Below are 15,815 nucleotides of genomic sequence, written 5' to 3' on the forward strand. Positions count from 1 at the left end.
ATGCATTTATGAATCTTATACAAAGGCAAATCTGAGATTCGCATGTATTACCTTTTTTATTTAATATATACTAACAATAAAATCACTATTATTCACCAGGTATTAACCTGAGTACAGTACCAGAATTTGCTGTCTACTGATCATACTGTGGTAATAAATGCAAATACAGAATCATTACTGTTTTTCATTTGAGGTTTTCTATTGCTCTTTACTTTGACTGCATAAAGTATACCATATTTTTGAAAGGAACTGCAGAAAAATGGAGCACCTACAGGTTAAGCACTTGAACAATATTGTATTCACATCACGAATTTTACCATCCATGTGTGTACTGTATTTCATTACTGTATAGTAACAAGTAAATATATATTTTTTTTAATGGAAAATATGTACTGTATTGCTAGTTGGGTGCAAGAGGAATATTGTGCAACCTGTTGCCAGTCTTGAAGGTGAGGACAGAAACGTCAAATGTCCGCATGTCAGACTCTACAGCAAAGTACTGGCTGCATACATTCTCCAGTTGTGGTAGAAGACGACGCAGGTCTTCAGTCACATCACCAACACACCAAGCCACACTAGCATGGTATGACCCATCCTGCAACAGTATTTCCAAATATATAAGAAATGACAGAAAATAAGATACAGCACTGCAATATTTATCTTATATAATTACTAGTCCTCCCACAAAAATGTGCAGGACTAACTAATAGCCTTTCCATCACAAAATGTTTGAAAATACCATTATATTTTTTTCATGCCATTACCGAGCCCACAATGACCAATTCTGACCAAAAGGTAACAAAAAAATGATTTTTGCATATTTCCACGTCGCGATTTCTAACAATTTTTTGTAATCGTGTCGCATGTGACTGCCATATTTTTTTTTCTGACACTCCCTGGACTTACTCCATCCATCCATCATCCAATCCTACACTACCCCATGAGGAACGTAGGAGACCAAGGCTAGGCAAATTGGTCCTGACATTTAAGATGACAGTGACCACTCTCTCTCATCCCTAAGTGGCATTGTGAAAGCAATAACCCCAACCACCCCTTGGATACTCCAACCTAATGCAAAACGAATTAGCTCAATATCTATTACCATTCTTGTGAAATAAATGAACAAACACACACACAGACACACAAATACACAGCTTGACATTATTATTTAGATTGAGCCTGTGTAAGTTTATATCCAAGGGATGGTTGAGGTTTATTGTTCACGTAATGTCACTCGGGGATGAGTAAGGCTGGTCACTCTCATCTTAAATGTTAGGACCAACTTGCCTAGCCCCGAGTTTCCATGCTCCTCATGGGGCGACGTAGGATTGTATGATGGATGGATGGATGAATAAACTCTGAGGACATATGGGTCCCAGTGCACATCCTAGGCTTTAACCTGTACTATGCTATAGTCGCGGAACGTGACTCTGAGGCTGTTATTATTGTGCCCTGGCAACCTAACCATTCAGAAGTGCATCTGATTTCATGCATAATATGAGACGCATGTGATTTGTATAAAATTTGGTCGTGTATAATAATATTCGTGTATAATATATTCATGCATAATAATATGATTCATGTATAATATGAGACAAAATCAGATACCCTTTTGAAAGGTAGGTTGCCAGGGTATGAAAATGACAACCTCAGAGACGTGCGCTGCGACTATAGTGACGCCTATGTTCCCCTCCAAAACACCAGTGACACAGATCTATGTCCTGCAGCACTGAGAGGTCATTGCAAGCAACTGAAATAAAATGGAAGGTAATACCATATCTCATTAACTTCAGACATTTCTCCGCTACGTTTACAACATTGATTTGGGAGCATGGGAGGTGAGTGAGTCTTAGCAGACTCACAGCCGCTCTGCTCTGTCTGGAGCCTTGAAGATTTCAGAGGTCGAGTGGCACCAACCTGACTCAATTCAACCAACTTTCTGGCTTTGGTGATTGCTTTTATTAGTGCCAGGAATCTTATATTGATATATTAAGCCCATTTAGTCACAAAAAAAATCCAAAATTGGTTCACAGGCTCACAGCCATTCTGCTCTCTCAGTAACCTCGATTTCAGAGGTAGTGTGTCACGAACTCAACTCGATTCAACCAACTTTCTGGCTTTAATGATTACTTTTATTAGTGCCAAGGATCATATATTGATGTATTAAGCTCATTTATCCTGAAAACAAAAAATCCAAAATCAGCCGGCATAGAGGGGTACCATTTTTTTTTTGTACCTGAAGCGGTGGCGTCTTTGTCGTGGGTCTACCCCCCCAGTGGCTGTTGAAGAGAAGAGGAGGGCAGCATGGGGGCTAAACCACTGCAAACCCCTCCGGCCCCTCACGGGGCTCGAGTACCTGGGAGTGGCTTCGGTCGCCCGGGCAAGTACCACACCTCCCAACACAACAACACCGTTTTTTCTACACCGAGAAATGACTCCCCGGCTGTCATTTCTCGACGACTTCTTCTAGCCGGGGACATTGAGAGCAATCCAGGACCCACCAACAAATACATATGTCCAACATGCTCAAAACCTATCACATCAAGCCGACAGACAAAGGGTTCAGTTCAATGCAATTCCTGCAAGAACTGGACCCATTACACCTGTACAACACTTGCATCCAGAAAACATCACACAAACACCTGGACCTGCTCCTTATGCTCCTTCCCCCCACCCATCAACCCCCCTTCCAATCCTACTCCTACTTCCTCCACACCTCCACAGCCAAACCCACCGACCCTTCCCCCACCATCCAGTCCCCCAGCTCCTCCCATTCCAACCCATCCTAATCCACCTCAACCCTTACCTCCATCACAACCTCCTCCTACCCCTTCCCCTCCACCCACACCACCTCCTCCCCCGTGCTGCAGCAGCCAACACACATCGCACACACAACATAAACATCCTTCAGTTAAACATAGATGGCATAAACACCAAAATACATGAACTCACACAATTCATCAAACAACAGAACATACACATTGCCATCTTAGAAGAAACAAAACTACACAGGGCAAAGAAAACACCGACGTTTCATAACTTCACCACCATTCGACAAGACCGGGCCGACGGCAGTGGGAGTGGACTCATCACCCTGGTACACAAATCCATCAACTTTGCAGATACCAGTGCACACACAAAGTCACTTCTCCCCCCACATGACACCACAACAGAAATACAATCAATTAAAATACGCACAGGTAACAAATCACACATAACAATCGCTAACACATACATTCCCCCCCAGTCATCCCCCACAGTACCACACAATTACTCTCCACAGATACAACACATCACTAACATACCCAACATCATCCTGGGTGGTGATTTCAACGCCAAGTCGTCGGCCTGGCATGTCAACAACCCTGACACAGACAGAGGGCTGGTACTACAATCCCAGACAGATCATCTCTTCATACTAAACAGTCTAGACCAACATACCCATATCCCACACCAAGCCCTCTTCCTCCCATCATCTCCAGACATCACCTTCTGCTCCCCACACCTCGCCCCCACTACATCATGGAGAGTGGTCAAAACCCTAGGTTCTGATCACCTCCCAATCATCATCACTACCAAAACCAGAATCACCCCAGCTGGCCACAAACACACATACACTAATTATAAGAAAGCCAACTGGGAGGCCTTTGTAAATGAAACAGAACAACATTTCGAAACACTAAACAGTGCACCCATCACAAACATCAACACCAACACTTTCAATACAATCATACAAAATGCAGACAAAAGACACATCCCTAGAGGCAACAGAAAGAAATACAACCCCAACTTCACTCCAGAAATTCAAGGCCTCATCAGACAACGGGACACACTGTGACACTCCCCAACACCCCATACACAAGACACCATACAACAAATACAAGAACTCAACACTCAAATAAACAATAAAATATCAGAAAAGCAAACACTAAACTGGAAAAATTACCTCCAAACACTTGACCACAAAACAAACATCAGTAAACTCTACAAAACACTAAACAGCATCACACTTTCCAACAGCAACACCACACAATCACACGCTGCCATCACAACAACAGACACCATACCTTCAAACAAACAACAAGCAAACACTCTCATCAATCACTTTTCACAAGTCAGCCATCTAAACTCCCATCCCGAAGACCGACGTATCATCCGACGTAAGAGACAGTTCCCCGCAGACCCAGACTACGCACCTTTCACTTACAACCAGACGAAGCACATCATTAACAACCTCAAGGACTCATCTGCCTGTGGACCAGACAACATAAGCAACATTCACCTTAAACACCTAGGACCATAAGGCATACAAGCACTCACCAACATATCAAACTACAGCTACTCACACAACATAATACCCAACATCTGGAAGCATGGCAATACCATCACTATCCCTAAACCCAACAAAGACCCCACGTTACCCTCCTCACATCGCCCCATCACACTCCTCTGCACCCCCTCTAAAGTCACTGAACGAATGATACTACAACTAGTCACACCTCACATTCCCCTAGCCCAGTCACAACATGGCTTTAGGCCACTACACTCCACAAACACCCTTCTTACAGACCTTACACAGAGAGTTTTTGATGGCATAAATTCAGCTAGGCCACCACACAGAACACTCCTAGCCACACTAGACATTAGCAAAGCTTTTGATGCCAACCCCCGCCACAACCTCACAAACAAAATACTCAACACAAACATGCACAATAACACAAAAAGATGGCTGGCAAACTACTTAGCAGGCAGATGTGCACATGTAACATTTGCCGGTCAGTCTTCTAACATCAGAAACTTCACAAACGGCGTCTCCCAAGGATCTGTTTTGTCCCCTACACTCTTTAACCTATACATGCACGACGTACCCACAACCCACACACCACAGATACACATAGCTTCCTATGCAGATGATATAACACTTACATGTACGCACCAAAATGCAAACACAGCTGCACACATCATGCAACCTTACCTCAACACACTACACGAATGGTTCACCACAAACAGGCTCAAAATAGCCCCAGCCAAATCTACAGTGACTCTTTTCACAAACTGGACAGCAGAACACAGTCACATCCCACACCTCACCATAAACAACACTCCCCTACCACACACACACACACACACACACACACAAAATCCTTGGTGTAACATACAATATATCAATGTCATTTAAACAACACATCACAAACATTAAAAATAAAATAACACCAAGACTCAATGCTTTGAGGTCACTTGCCCATACAACATTCGGACACAACAAAGAAACCACCACCACAGTATACAAACAATACATACGTTCAGTGATGAATTATGCAAGCCCTGCCTGGGCTTCTAACTTCACCAAAACACACTACAACACTCTACAGACCATACAGAACAAGGCCCTAAAAATAATCACAGGCTGCACAGCTACTACACCCACAGACCACCTAGATCAAGAAACCAAAGTCTTCAAAGTCAAGGATCACCTAGACATGAGAGGCACCCAGTTTCTTGCTGCAGCCTCCACAAACCCACAACATCCACAACAGTACATGGCAGCACATCCACCCACACCAAGGAACATCAAAACAACACCCAGCACACGATACCATACACAAATACTGTCATCTCTCCCCTCTCGCCCACCTCAGACCAGCTGCCAGAAGCATATCCACACTCAGATCACTTGCCGCACATTCAGTACTTAAAGACAACACACAGCTGCATGCACGGCCTCCTGACATCCACCCTTCTGAATCCTATCTTCCTCGTGAGGACAGGGTCCACTTGGCCAGGCCGAGATGTGGGCACCATCCAGCCCTCTTGAGCTACCAGAAGAGGCTGGATGACTCCGTTACTGATGCCTGTCCAGGATGCAACACAGCACCCCATACTATTAAGCACATTATGGAAGACAGCATTGCACACAATCACCTATGCCAACAACACAACATACACTCTTTGAGAGCTCTGTGGGAAGGCCCGGTCTCGGCCGTGGCCTTCCTAAGGGACTTGGGGCTGTTCGGCCAGACTGCCTAGGGAACAACTACTACTACTACTACCATTTTTTTTTTTTTTTTTTTCCCCAGCGTGGTAAGGATTAAAGAAGGACTGACATCATTGAAGACTGCAAGTTTTAAATCTGAACATCTAAAGAGAAATATGCATATTACCTTGAAGAACGGAGGAAGGCGGTACTCAGCCAGGCACTTGTCCACCTCAACAGTGATGTCATGCAGTTCATCCCGTCCCTGGCATACCCGCAGTCCCAAGAAGGTCCGAGTGCGCTCCTCATTAACATACACACCCAGCCCATGCAGCCACAGGGAAAACCTTGATAAATGGCAATATTGCAATATCAGGCTACTCTTTCTTTAACTTAACACATTCAAGTAATATGAATATAGTCCCATGCTTTACAAACTGAGACAGGGGATGTTATTTTCATTTTATTCTTGCTATTTCCTGACCACCTTATTCAGCTTAGGATAGACTTCTAAATGGAGGGCTACAGTTGGCCTTAATAAAGTCCCCTAACATAATATGCTTTTCTGAAGCTGAATAAAATCAACTGACAGAAGTAAACTACAATAGGAATCACCCAAAAGTTAGTCGGGGAGTGAAAGATAAAAAAGGTAGATTACTAGTGAAGGGAGAAAAAGTGAGCAGATGGAGAGAACACTTTAAGGAACTGTTGAACATAAAGAATGAAGGTAGTGCAAGTATAAGTGGCTGGGGAATGGCTGAGAGACGAAGGGATGTGTGAAGAGAGGAAGAAATCAGCAGGATGGTAGTCCTGGAAGCAATGAAGATAGTTAAAATGGGGAAAGCCCCAGGAATTGATGGAGTGTGTGGTGGAATGCTGGAGCACAGGGATGAGACAGTAACAGAATGGATATGGATGATGTGCATATGGATGATATCCACTTAACTATATTTAACATATTCTTGCTATCTCCTGACAGTTTCTTTCAAGTTAAGGGTGATATTTCTCATCATAGTATAAGAGTACAATGGTACAGTAGTCTCAGTTAAGTGGTTCACAAATACAGATCCTAACATGATTAAAATTGTCTAATGGTAGCCTAAGTAATATGGATAATAAAATTCATCACAGGAGTGAAAAGGTTGAAAGTGGTGCTGCTTACAACAAAGGCAACAGTTCAGGAGAGGATAGGATATCTACAACCAGTCAGCAGACTGGTCAATCTTATGAAGCTATGGGTACGGTAAAATTAAAAAGACATGATAGAACAGTATGATATTAACGTCATTATAATATGAACATGCAAACACAATGAATTTGAATGCAAGATACATAATAAAAAAAGTGTGACAAATATTTATGAGAGAGGAATAATGATTACACCAACAAGACAGAGGCAGTGAGGAAATATTAGAAATTCAGCCAAAGAAACTTTTTTTTTTTTTTTTTCTCAAGCTACTAAGCATATTTCCTTTTGTTAATGCCTCCAAAGAACATGAAGCAACTAAAAGACAGCAAGAAATGTCCCCACCTGGCAACCCTGCTAAGACGTGTCCTGAGATCTTGAGTGAGTGGGTGTATCCAGTGAAGGTGAAGAATGAGAGTCTGGGTGAGGGAGATGTGGAGGTCAGGGGCTGGGGTGAGGGTGAGGCTGTGCTCCCGACATGTGGACACCAATGAAGTCAGTAGTGATGTGAAGCTGGATCCATATACACCTAGATGCACTGTGGGATTGCTTATTAACAACAATATTCATCATCAGCATCTTGGCCTAACAGCAATATACAGTAGTCTATATAAAGTATATCCATCCATCCATCATCCAATCCTACACTGCCCCATGAGAAGCGTAGGAGCCCGGGGCTAGGCATATACAAATTTTAAACCTTTTATGGTCAGGAAAACTCTAAAACTGTATTCTATTCCAGATAACGCAATATAAGTACAGTATATAATCCTTAATGTTAATAATAATAAAGGTGTATCAATAACTTCTCATGGTTGTACAACTCTAGTGCTCTCCTGCACCTCACAGTAGGGGGCTCAGCAAAGATGCATGGAACAATGCAGATAGGAGGCATAAAAATAATAAATAACAAAAAAATTACCCTGTTGCACTAAAGTATGTTCCCAAGGTGAGTCTTTGTGCTGTTTACTGATGCACTGCATTAGCCCTGTTGCCCTCACATACATTTATATATGCCAAGTGGTATTGTGAGTTTAAGCATTCCAACCATTGTGGTCTTTGGGTCTACTTCCTTCGGGTGTTGGGGAGTTTGTTGCTCAGGGATGAGCAACTGGTCCTTCTCAACTTCAAAGACCAGACTACATAGCCAAGTCTCAGGCCACTATGGCATTACAGTGTACTAGACTGGACGATGGATGACTATATAGAAATGAAAATACTGTATAGTACATTGCTGAACAAACACAATGAAAAGAAAATCATGCATTACCTCACACAGTACAGATACAGTACCTTATTTAGCTTTTCAACTGGGAAGGTAACATTTCTGTTACAGAAAAATCAGAGAAATAAAGGATTTTTTACTGAAACCTACAGGTGGTTAACATTTTTTCATGAACTTTTTTTTCCATACTTCCTCAAATCAATTTCCATTAGTTTTAATACAGGTTGACTATAAATGTCTTAAACTACAACTAAACAAGTTCAGAATTGGATTATGGATGATTATAGGGATATAAGACTATTGTTCTGGACTGAATAAACATAATGAAAAGAAAATCATGGTACTACCTCACACAGTACTAATACTGTATCTTACTTGGTTTTCCTACAAGGAAGATAATGTTTCTAATTTAGAAACGTCAGAGTACTGACGGATTTCTTCCAGAAACCTACGGAGAGTAACTTTCATCTTTTTTTTTTTTTTTTTTTTTTTTTCCCCAAACTTCATATCACTTTCCTGCTGTTTAATACAGGCTGATTGTGCATGTCTTAAACTACAACTAAACAAAAGAGAATTAGTTGTGTTCTGATGTGGGGGGGACAGGTGTATCTCCTCTGGCTGATCCTTTAGACCCCATACAAAATACAGCAATACTCTGATTACCTTACAATATGCTAACCTTACCTAACCTAAATTAGGTTAGGTAAGGCTGGCAAAATGTCAGGTTAGACTTTACCAGCAAATTTCAGTAAATCAGAGTAGGTTCTTGAAAATCTCCCATTACGCTTAATACACAAACATAAGCGATTCAGGATGATCAATCTATCTATCTATGGGCAGATGCCATAAACCGGTATGGGGTGGCCGCTTGTCTTAGTCAGTGGTTTTATGGGGAGGGGCACTAACTCTGCCAACCCACTTGCTGACATGTAGGAAACACATGTGGGTCAGTTATATGATCACCACCCAGCGTTGTAAATGGTTTCCTGGCTTACAGGAAACCATTAGGCCTGTCATTCAATGTAAAGTCACCTGAAAAGTAGAGTAATAAAAAGTGACAGGAAAGATAGGAGAAATTGAAAGAGAGGAGGGTAGACACAGAAAAAGAATGATAAAGGTGAAGGAAGAAGTAGGCAGCACTACATCAAGTATAAAGAACAGCAAAGTGAAAACTGTCACTAAACAATCATTTACCACCACAGAAATTATCAGAATTATAAAGAAAACAATCAAGGAGAAAAGGATGTGGATCAGTAAGATAATTTTGGTTCCTGATCTAATGTCTGGAAGTCTGTGACCTTGAGTGGTTAGCTTGGTTGTACATAAAAGCTGGTCAAACAAAAATCAGTTATATACTACTCCTATGCTTTTGAAATTGAGTATTTTATCCATCCATCCATCCATCATCCAATCCTATGTTGTTTCATAAGAAGCGTAGGAGCCCGGGGCTAGGCAAGTTGGTCCTGACATTTAAGATGAGAATGACCAGTCTCACTCATCCCTGAGTGGCATTACATGAGCAATAAACCCCAATCACACCTTGGAGATAAACCTACACAGGCTCAATCTGATTGGAGTGCCTTAATTACCCACTAAACCACCAGGCCCCATCCATCCACCATCCAATCCTACATTCACCCCATGAGGAGCGTAGGAGCTTGGGGCTAGGCAGTTGGTCCCGACATTTAAGATGAGAGTGACCAGCCTCACTCATCCCTGAGCATTACATAAGCAATCAACCCCAACCACCCCTTGGATATAAACCTTCACCGGGTCAACCCGACTGGAGCGGAATAATTACCCACTAAACCACCAGGTGCCAAAATTTGGGTATATGGTTACCACAAGCATAGTAAATGGTTTTGTGGTGTACAGGAAACCATTTGGCTTGTCACTCAGTGTAGAGTCACCCACAGACAGAAGGAGGAGGAAAGAATGAAGGAAAGAAAGACAGATGAGAAAGGAAGGAATAGCATTTTATCTACAATAATATTAATATGTGACAACTTCACAAAGCACAGAAATGTGCATTACAATGTGTATTAATGAAAACACACTGCTGTTATAGCATGCATGTGACCCCAAATATTGCTGCTCATGACTTCAAGGTGTGAGAAACGCTTTGTGAAATATGCCTTCTGTCCCAGCAGTAATGGTGTGGGCCAATAAAAAGCAACTATTCATGGTTAAAAGGTCCTGATCAGTGAAAACAACTCACTACTGCGACAATACAATGACCAATGTTTCTGAATCTTGGGATCAACCCAGCTCCAGCATGCAATAAGGATGTCTGTGAGCTGAAAAATGCAATATAAAAGCATGAGTGTACTGAGCTACCTTGAACATGTGGGTGAATGGTGAGAGATTTTGACTAAGAATGAGTATGTGAGTAAGGTGTAAGGAGAGAGATGGAGAGGCAGAGGTAGGAAGGTGTATAAGTGAGAGTGGTTTGGGATGAAGAAAAAGCTTCCCATTAGCCAAGGATAGGGAGACATAGAGTCAATTTATCTGCAGTCACTCCCTCTGGGATTAAGTAGTCAAGCCAAAGATCGACTGATACAGCAGACAGATAGACAGACTTGTTGCTGTTGTGGCTCCAGGTTCATCTGGACATAACCTGGTGGGCTGCAGGAAACTGGCCACTTCAGCCAGGTGCTCAGGCAGATCTAATGTTGAAGTTACATTGAAGGATTGTCTTTTCTGTCCACGTGAAATGCATGAGATGGAAGTGTTTTGGTGTGAATGGTTGCATTATAGTGAGGTGACAGTGGATTGCTCATGAGTTGTATTTTGTGTCGGTAATGAAATGCAACTCACGGCAGACTTACATGGAACATAAAGAAAGGATGCCCAGTTGCCGCGTTCATGAGGGAAAGACCTGAGGCGCCCTTGGTGTTGCCGTGGGTCATCAACATGCTCCTCTCTTCCTTCTGCTAACTCATCAGGCAATGGTATACAACTGTACAGAAGAAATGAGACTGTTAGCTTCATGCAGTTAATCACCATCCTCACTATATTCACTAACCTATCAGGCAATGGTACACATCTGAAGATAAGGGACGTGGCTGTCCTCATTAATTATGTCTTCATTATCATCATACTAAACCATATTTCCCACTAATAAATGTGATGGGTAGGGTTCAAAAACAGGAAAAAAAACAGAATTAATCATCAACAGTACTAAAATGGTCCATGATTCCTTTTCACTTATCATTCATGCAGGATCCTCAAATAGGCCACACATCCTATTCACTCATCAATAAAGCATTCAGAATTCTTAATGCTATCTTCACAGGTATAGCTAAGCCTTCCATATAATTGTACATGCTTCATTCAGTGAGCTATTCTTGCAAAACTGGTGGAGTAGAAATAATTGTCATTTCATCCATTAATCATCTCTGGGATAAAAAGGAGAAAAAGAAAGGGGAAAAAAAATCTAAGTTATAAGCATCTCTACTGTCCATTTGTAATGGAATAATATTTCAATTATCCACTGCTTTACAATCAGTGCACAATCTTTTAATTTACAAACAATTAGAATGCTCCAGTCCTTGTGCTGAAACATAACGAGGATTTCAAATAAGTGCAGCACTGACTGTCATGTGTTGTGCTTGTTCTTGAGCTTTTTCCAAACAGTAAAGAGATTTTACCATGAACTGGAGGCTGCTTTACAATTTCTCATACATAAAGTTAAATGTAGGTCCCATTCTACAGTGAAGTGGAGGGGGTTAAGCAACTCTGAGGTGCTGATACAAAGGTTATACCTCTGACCATGCACCTGATCTGATCGGCAAACATTTGGTGGGAGGGTCTTGGGGAGGGGAGGGGGCAAACTCCTCTCCCCAGTTAGGTGTCCACGTACAGGTAGTGTAGGGTGTCCCATCTGACTGCTTAGGTGCAAGTTGGGTTGAATGGGGCCTTGGTAGGTTAATGGCTATAACACATTATCATAAATGCTAGGAAACATTTTTTTATAATTTCAGCAATGAAACTGTGCTTTTCTAACATTTTCTTAGCATGATTTGTTCAGTTTCTGTACAGATTTCCATTGCAAATCACTTGTGTTCCCACCACTACCACCCCTGGGAAAGGCGGAGCCATAACTGGAAAACTGGTATTTTCCAAAAGAAACAGATACCGTATCAAAACTGAACAAACCAAATAAAAAAAGCATTTGAAAAGCAAATTTTCACTTCCCCAAAAATGAATTATGGTCAAAGTACAGGCCCAAAAAACTCAAGTGTAATGCCAGGAGTATAACAGCAAAAGGAAATTTGTTACCTGGGAAGTGTGAGCAACCAAATATAAGTAATTATGAGAAGAAAGTGGCACTAGACTCAACAACAAATGCAAAACATTTCAGGAAGTAGTAAGCTCTATCCTCAACGAAAACCAAACAGTCTATCTATCTATCTATTGCCAGACGCCTCAATCCTGTTTGCAGTGGCGACAAACAAATTGCCTCCATGTCGTCCTGTCCCCCGCCATTTCACTGCCCCGCTCCCAACTCACACCCCCCTCTCTCATATACCTCTCCACCCCATCCCTCCATCTCATCCTTGGCCTCCCCCTCTCTCTTCCCCTCTCCACCTCACTCACATACACCCTCTTCGTCAGTCTTTCACCCTCCATCCTGTCCACATGGCCAAACCACCTCAGTGTATTCCTCCTAAAGCTTCCTATCACATCCACATCCACACCACAACGCTCCTTTATATCCTCATTCGTCAGCCTGTCTCTCCATGTGACTCCACAGGCTCCTCTTAAATAACTCATTTCCACTGCTCTCACTCTTGACTTGTGTCCTTCCAACAACGTCCAACCTTGCTATACAACAAATAACTAGCTAGCTATGTGATGGGTTCTCACTTGATGTAACCTTGTCTTACTGCAAGGCATGACTGTAGTTCATTTATAACACCTAAATTCTGTGGAAATAACATTTATATTACTAAAGATTGTAGAACTCATTTATCACAACCTAATTCTGCAGAAATAACATTTAGCCTAGGCTATGTTACCAAAGCACCAAGTTGGGTTTGCTGATATTGGTGGTATCCTACAGATGGCTGTGGGCTGATCTGGATCCAAAGCTTATTTGTCCCCTAAACGTTCCGGTTAGTAACTGGCACGTTAGGATAAATTATATTATCTTGCATCAATAGGGATGAGCAATTAGTGACAAACTGACTCTCAAGCCAAATCAACCTTTCAGGTCCAGCAAGGCGGATGGAGCTTATCATCACGTACATGTAAGAGTTGAGATTATATAACCGATATCTTTAAAATAATGCATTTTCTCAACTTTTTAACCTTAAACAGTGGGCTACTTGTCGGGTACCAATTTTACATCCATGTGGGATGGCTTACTTTGGAATAAAACATTCTGAAATCAGGCAAAACATGCATATCTGAATGAAGCAGAATAGCAGAAATAACAAAGAATTTGATCTTCGTCACTTCAAATTGTGTGTGGGCTGGGTGGCAGCGAGAGGTGAATGAAAGCGCGTCAAGGTCATTCTCAGAGGTACGCAACTGAGAGCAGGCAGGCAAAGAGTTGTTTTCTGCTCATATTTGTGACAGCAGACTAAAATATATAATTTTTTCCTTATGTACACTGTTCTGTCTTCATGGTGCACTTTGAACACTATATATATATATATACAGTATGTAAAATTTTTCTAATCTTACATCTCTACAATGATAATATGATGCACAAATGTTCATATTACCACAACTGTTCACAATAATATGCTTCAGTGTGGGATATTCTGCAAAACAATCAATACAGAAACCCAAACCACACTCCTGGCACATGACAGGCCCGTGGAATAGAAACCGGGAATGCGTTCCGGAACATCAACCGCCTTTTAGGGGTTAAAGTTATCACCATGACAATTATGTTCAAGTTTTCTGAGGAAAAAAGCAACTGACAATTTTATGCATAGGAGATGTCTTGCAGCTGCATCAAATGTGAGATATACCAACTGGCATTCAACCATCTCCAAATCTGATGGCTCTATGAAAGCACAAAGTGACCAATTTCTCATCCTATTCTTTCTTCCAAACATTAACTGGAGAATATCACTCTTCCTAACCTGTCCCTACAATAAATTAATCCAGAAAATGTGGCACTGTTCAGTTATAATACACAGCATACAAGTCCCTACCAAATTTTGCTTCCATGATCATTTATAATATACCGGCTGTACTCACATCATCTGGTCAACAGACGCACATAAAATTCTAACCTATGGGACGATAAAAGATTTGAGGTAGGTGCTAAACTGCGTTGCTTTTCTTGGTGGTGCTCCTCGGACATTTCCGTCTCGCTTGGTGATAGACCCTCTTGGAGTGACTGACAGGTCGTCGAAGGAGTGTCGACCATCATGTCCTCCTCCTCCTCTCCTCTCCTCTTCTTTCTCTTCCGTTCATGTGGATTTCTGAAGTCCTGTTTCCTTTTCTTGTCATCTTCACTTGTATAACCTGAATCTCCGTCGCTATCAGAGCCATAATTTTGCAAAAGAGATAGGGCTCCCCTCCCGCCTGTCGCCATTGCTGTCAGGTAAACAAAGTTCACGGTGTTCGCATAGCTGAGAATCCACGCTGAGATTACTAGCCGGATTCACATCATCTTGGCCGGAATCTGTCATTGATGTTATGTTTACACATAAACAAACAAATAAATAAATAAATATATATATATATATATATATATATATATATATATATATATATATATATATATATATATATATGACCACGTTATCGGTACACCCACGGATGTATAACCACTAACTGTATGTAACTATTGGTTTGAAAGTGTATGGCAAGACCCACGATCATCCTGTGTTGTGTAAGTACACTATATAGCTTAAATCTCTGTGGTACAGTGGTAAAGTGTGCGTTTTCGTACACTGGAGGACGAGGGTTCGCGTCCCACCAGGGTAATTGAAATGCGTGGTGCACAGCATAGTGCCCCCGGAAATTCACCAACACCCCCACCCGGACCCAACGGAGTAGCCGCAGCCGAACCATGGGATGCCGTGCGACAACGGCATAAGTCAGCCCGGGCCGTGCGCCCCTATAGCACCCAGCTGTCGCACCGTCGCCCTAGCAGGAAGATGACGCTACCTTTGGGGAGTGGGACCGCCAGATCACACACACCACAAAGCCAGTCAGGAGACAGGACGTGTGTGCTGGGCATTCCCCAGGTCCTGTCCTCCCCACTTACTGTTTTTTAATCAGCACATACATCACTGACCGAGCTAATGTATGGCCCGGCCTGCACTATATGTGCAGGGAAACTTTAAACAACAACAACCGCCAGATCGGATCGGGGTGGAGCTGCCTATCCAGCTTCAAACAGCGCCCCTCAGGAGTGTGCCTATAGCTGCTCCTGCCTTCGTCAGACGGCTGATTGCCGCTCC

At 42.2% G+C, this 15,815-nt stretch overlaps 1 protein-coding gene across 1 annotated transcript; it reads right to left on the minus strand.

The window, feature by feature from the left end:
• Positions 1–398: 398 nt before the first annotated feature.
• LOC145398906 (U6 snRNA phosphodiesterase 1) lies at positions 399–14,941 on the minus strand. Its single transcript, XM_080271627.1, has 5 exons — positions 14,637–14,941; positions 11,214–11,344; positions 7,506–7,698; positions 6,162–6,321; positions 399–595 (listed from the first exon to the last, which is right to left on the minus strand). Exons 1-5 carry the CDS (start codon positions 14,939–14,941, stop codon positions 401–403), a joined length of 984 nt encoding a protein of 327 aa, XP_080127753.1. The 3' UTR covers positions 399–400.
• Positions 14,942–15,815: the final 874 nt, after the last annotated feature.

Source organism: Coenobita brevimanus, chromosome 47 (assembly GCF_032717465.1).
Source record: "Coenobita brevimanus isolate Jiangsu-jjx chromosome 47, ASM3271746v2, whole genome shotgun sequence".
Lineage (NCBI taxonomy): Eukaryota > Metazoa > Arthropoda > Malacostraca > Decapoda > Coenobitidae > Coenobita > Coenobita brevimanus.

What these genes read in the sequence shown, in the direction of transcription:
- LOC145398906 (XM_080271627.1), bottom strand. Translation starts at nt 14,941, where the DNA reads ATGGCGACAGGCGGGAGGGGAGCCCTATCTCTTTTGCAAAATTATGGC. An exon ending in ATCCTTTCTTTATGTTCCAT is followed by an intron (nt 7,699 to 11,213) that starts GTAAGTCTGCCG and finishes GCAATCCCACAG; the next exon opens with TGCATCTAGGTGTATATGGA. An exon ending in CGTCTTAGCAGGGTTGCCAG is followed by an intron (nt 6,322 to 7,505) that starts GTGGGGACATTT and finishes CCATTTATCAAG; the next exon opens with GTTTTCCCTGTGGCTGCATG.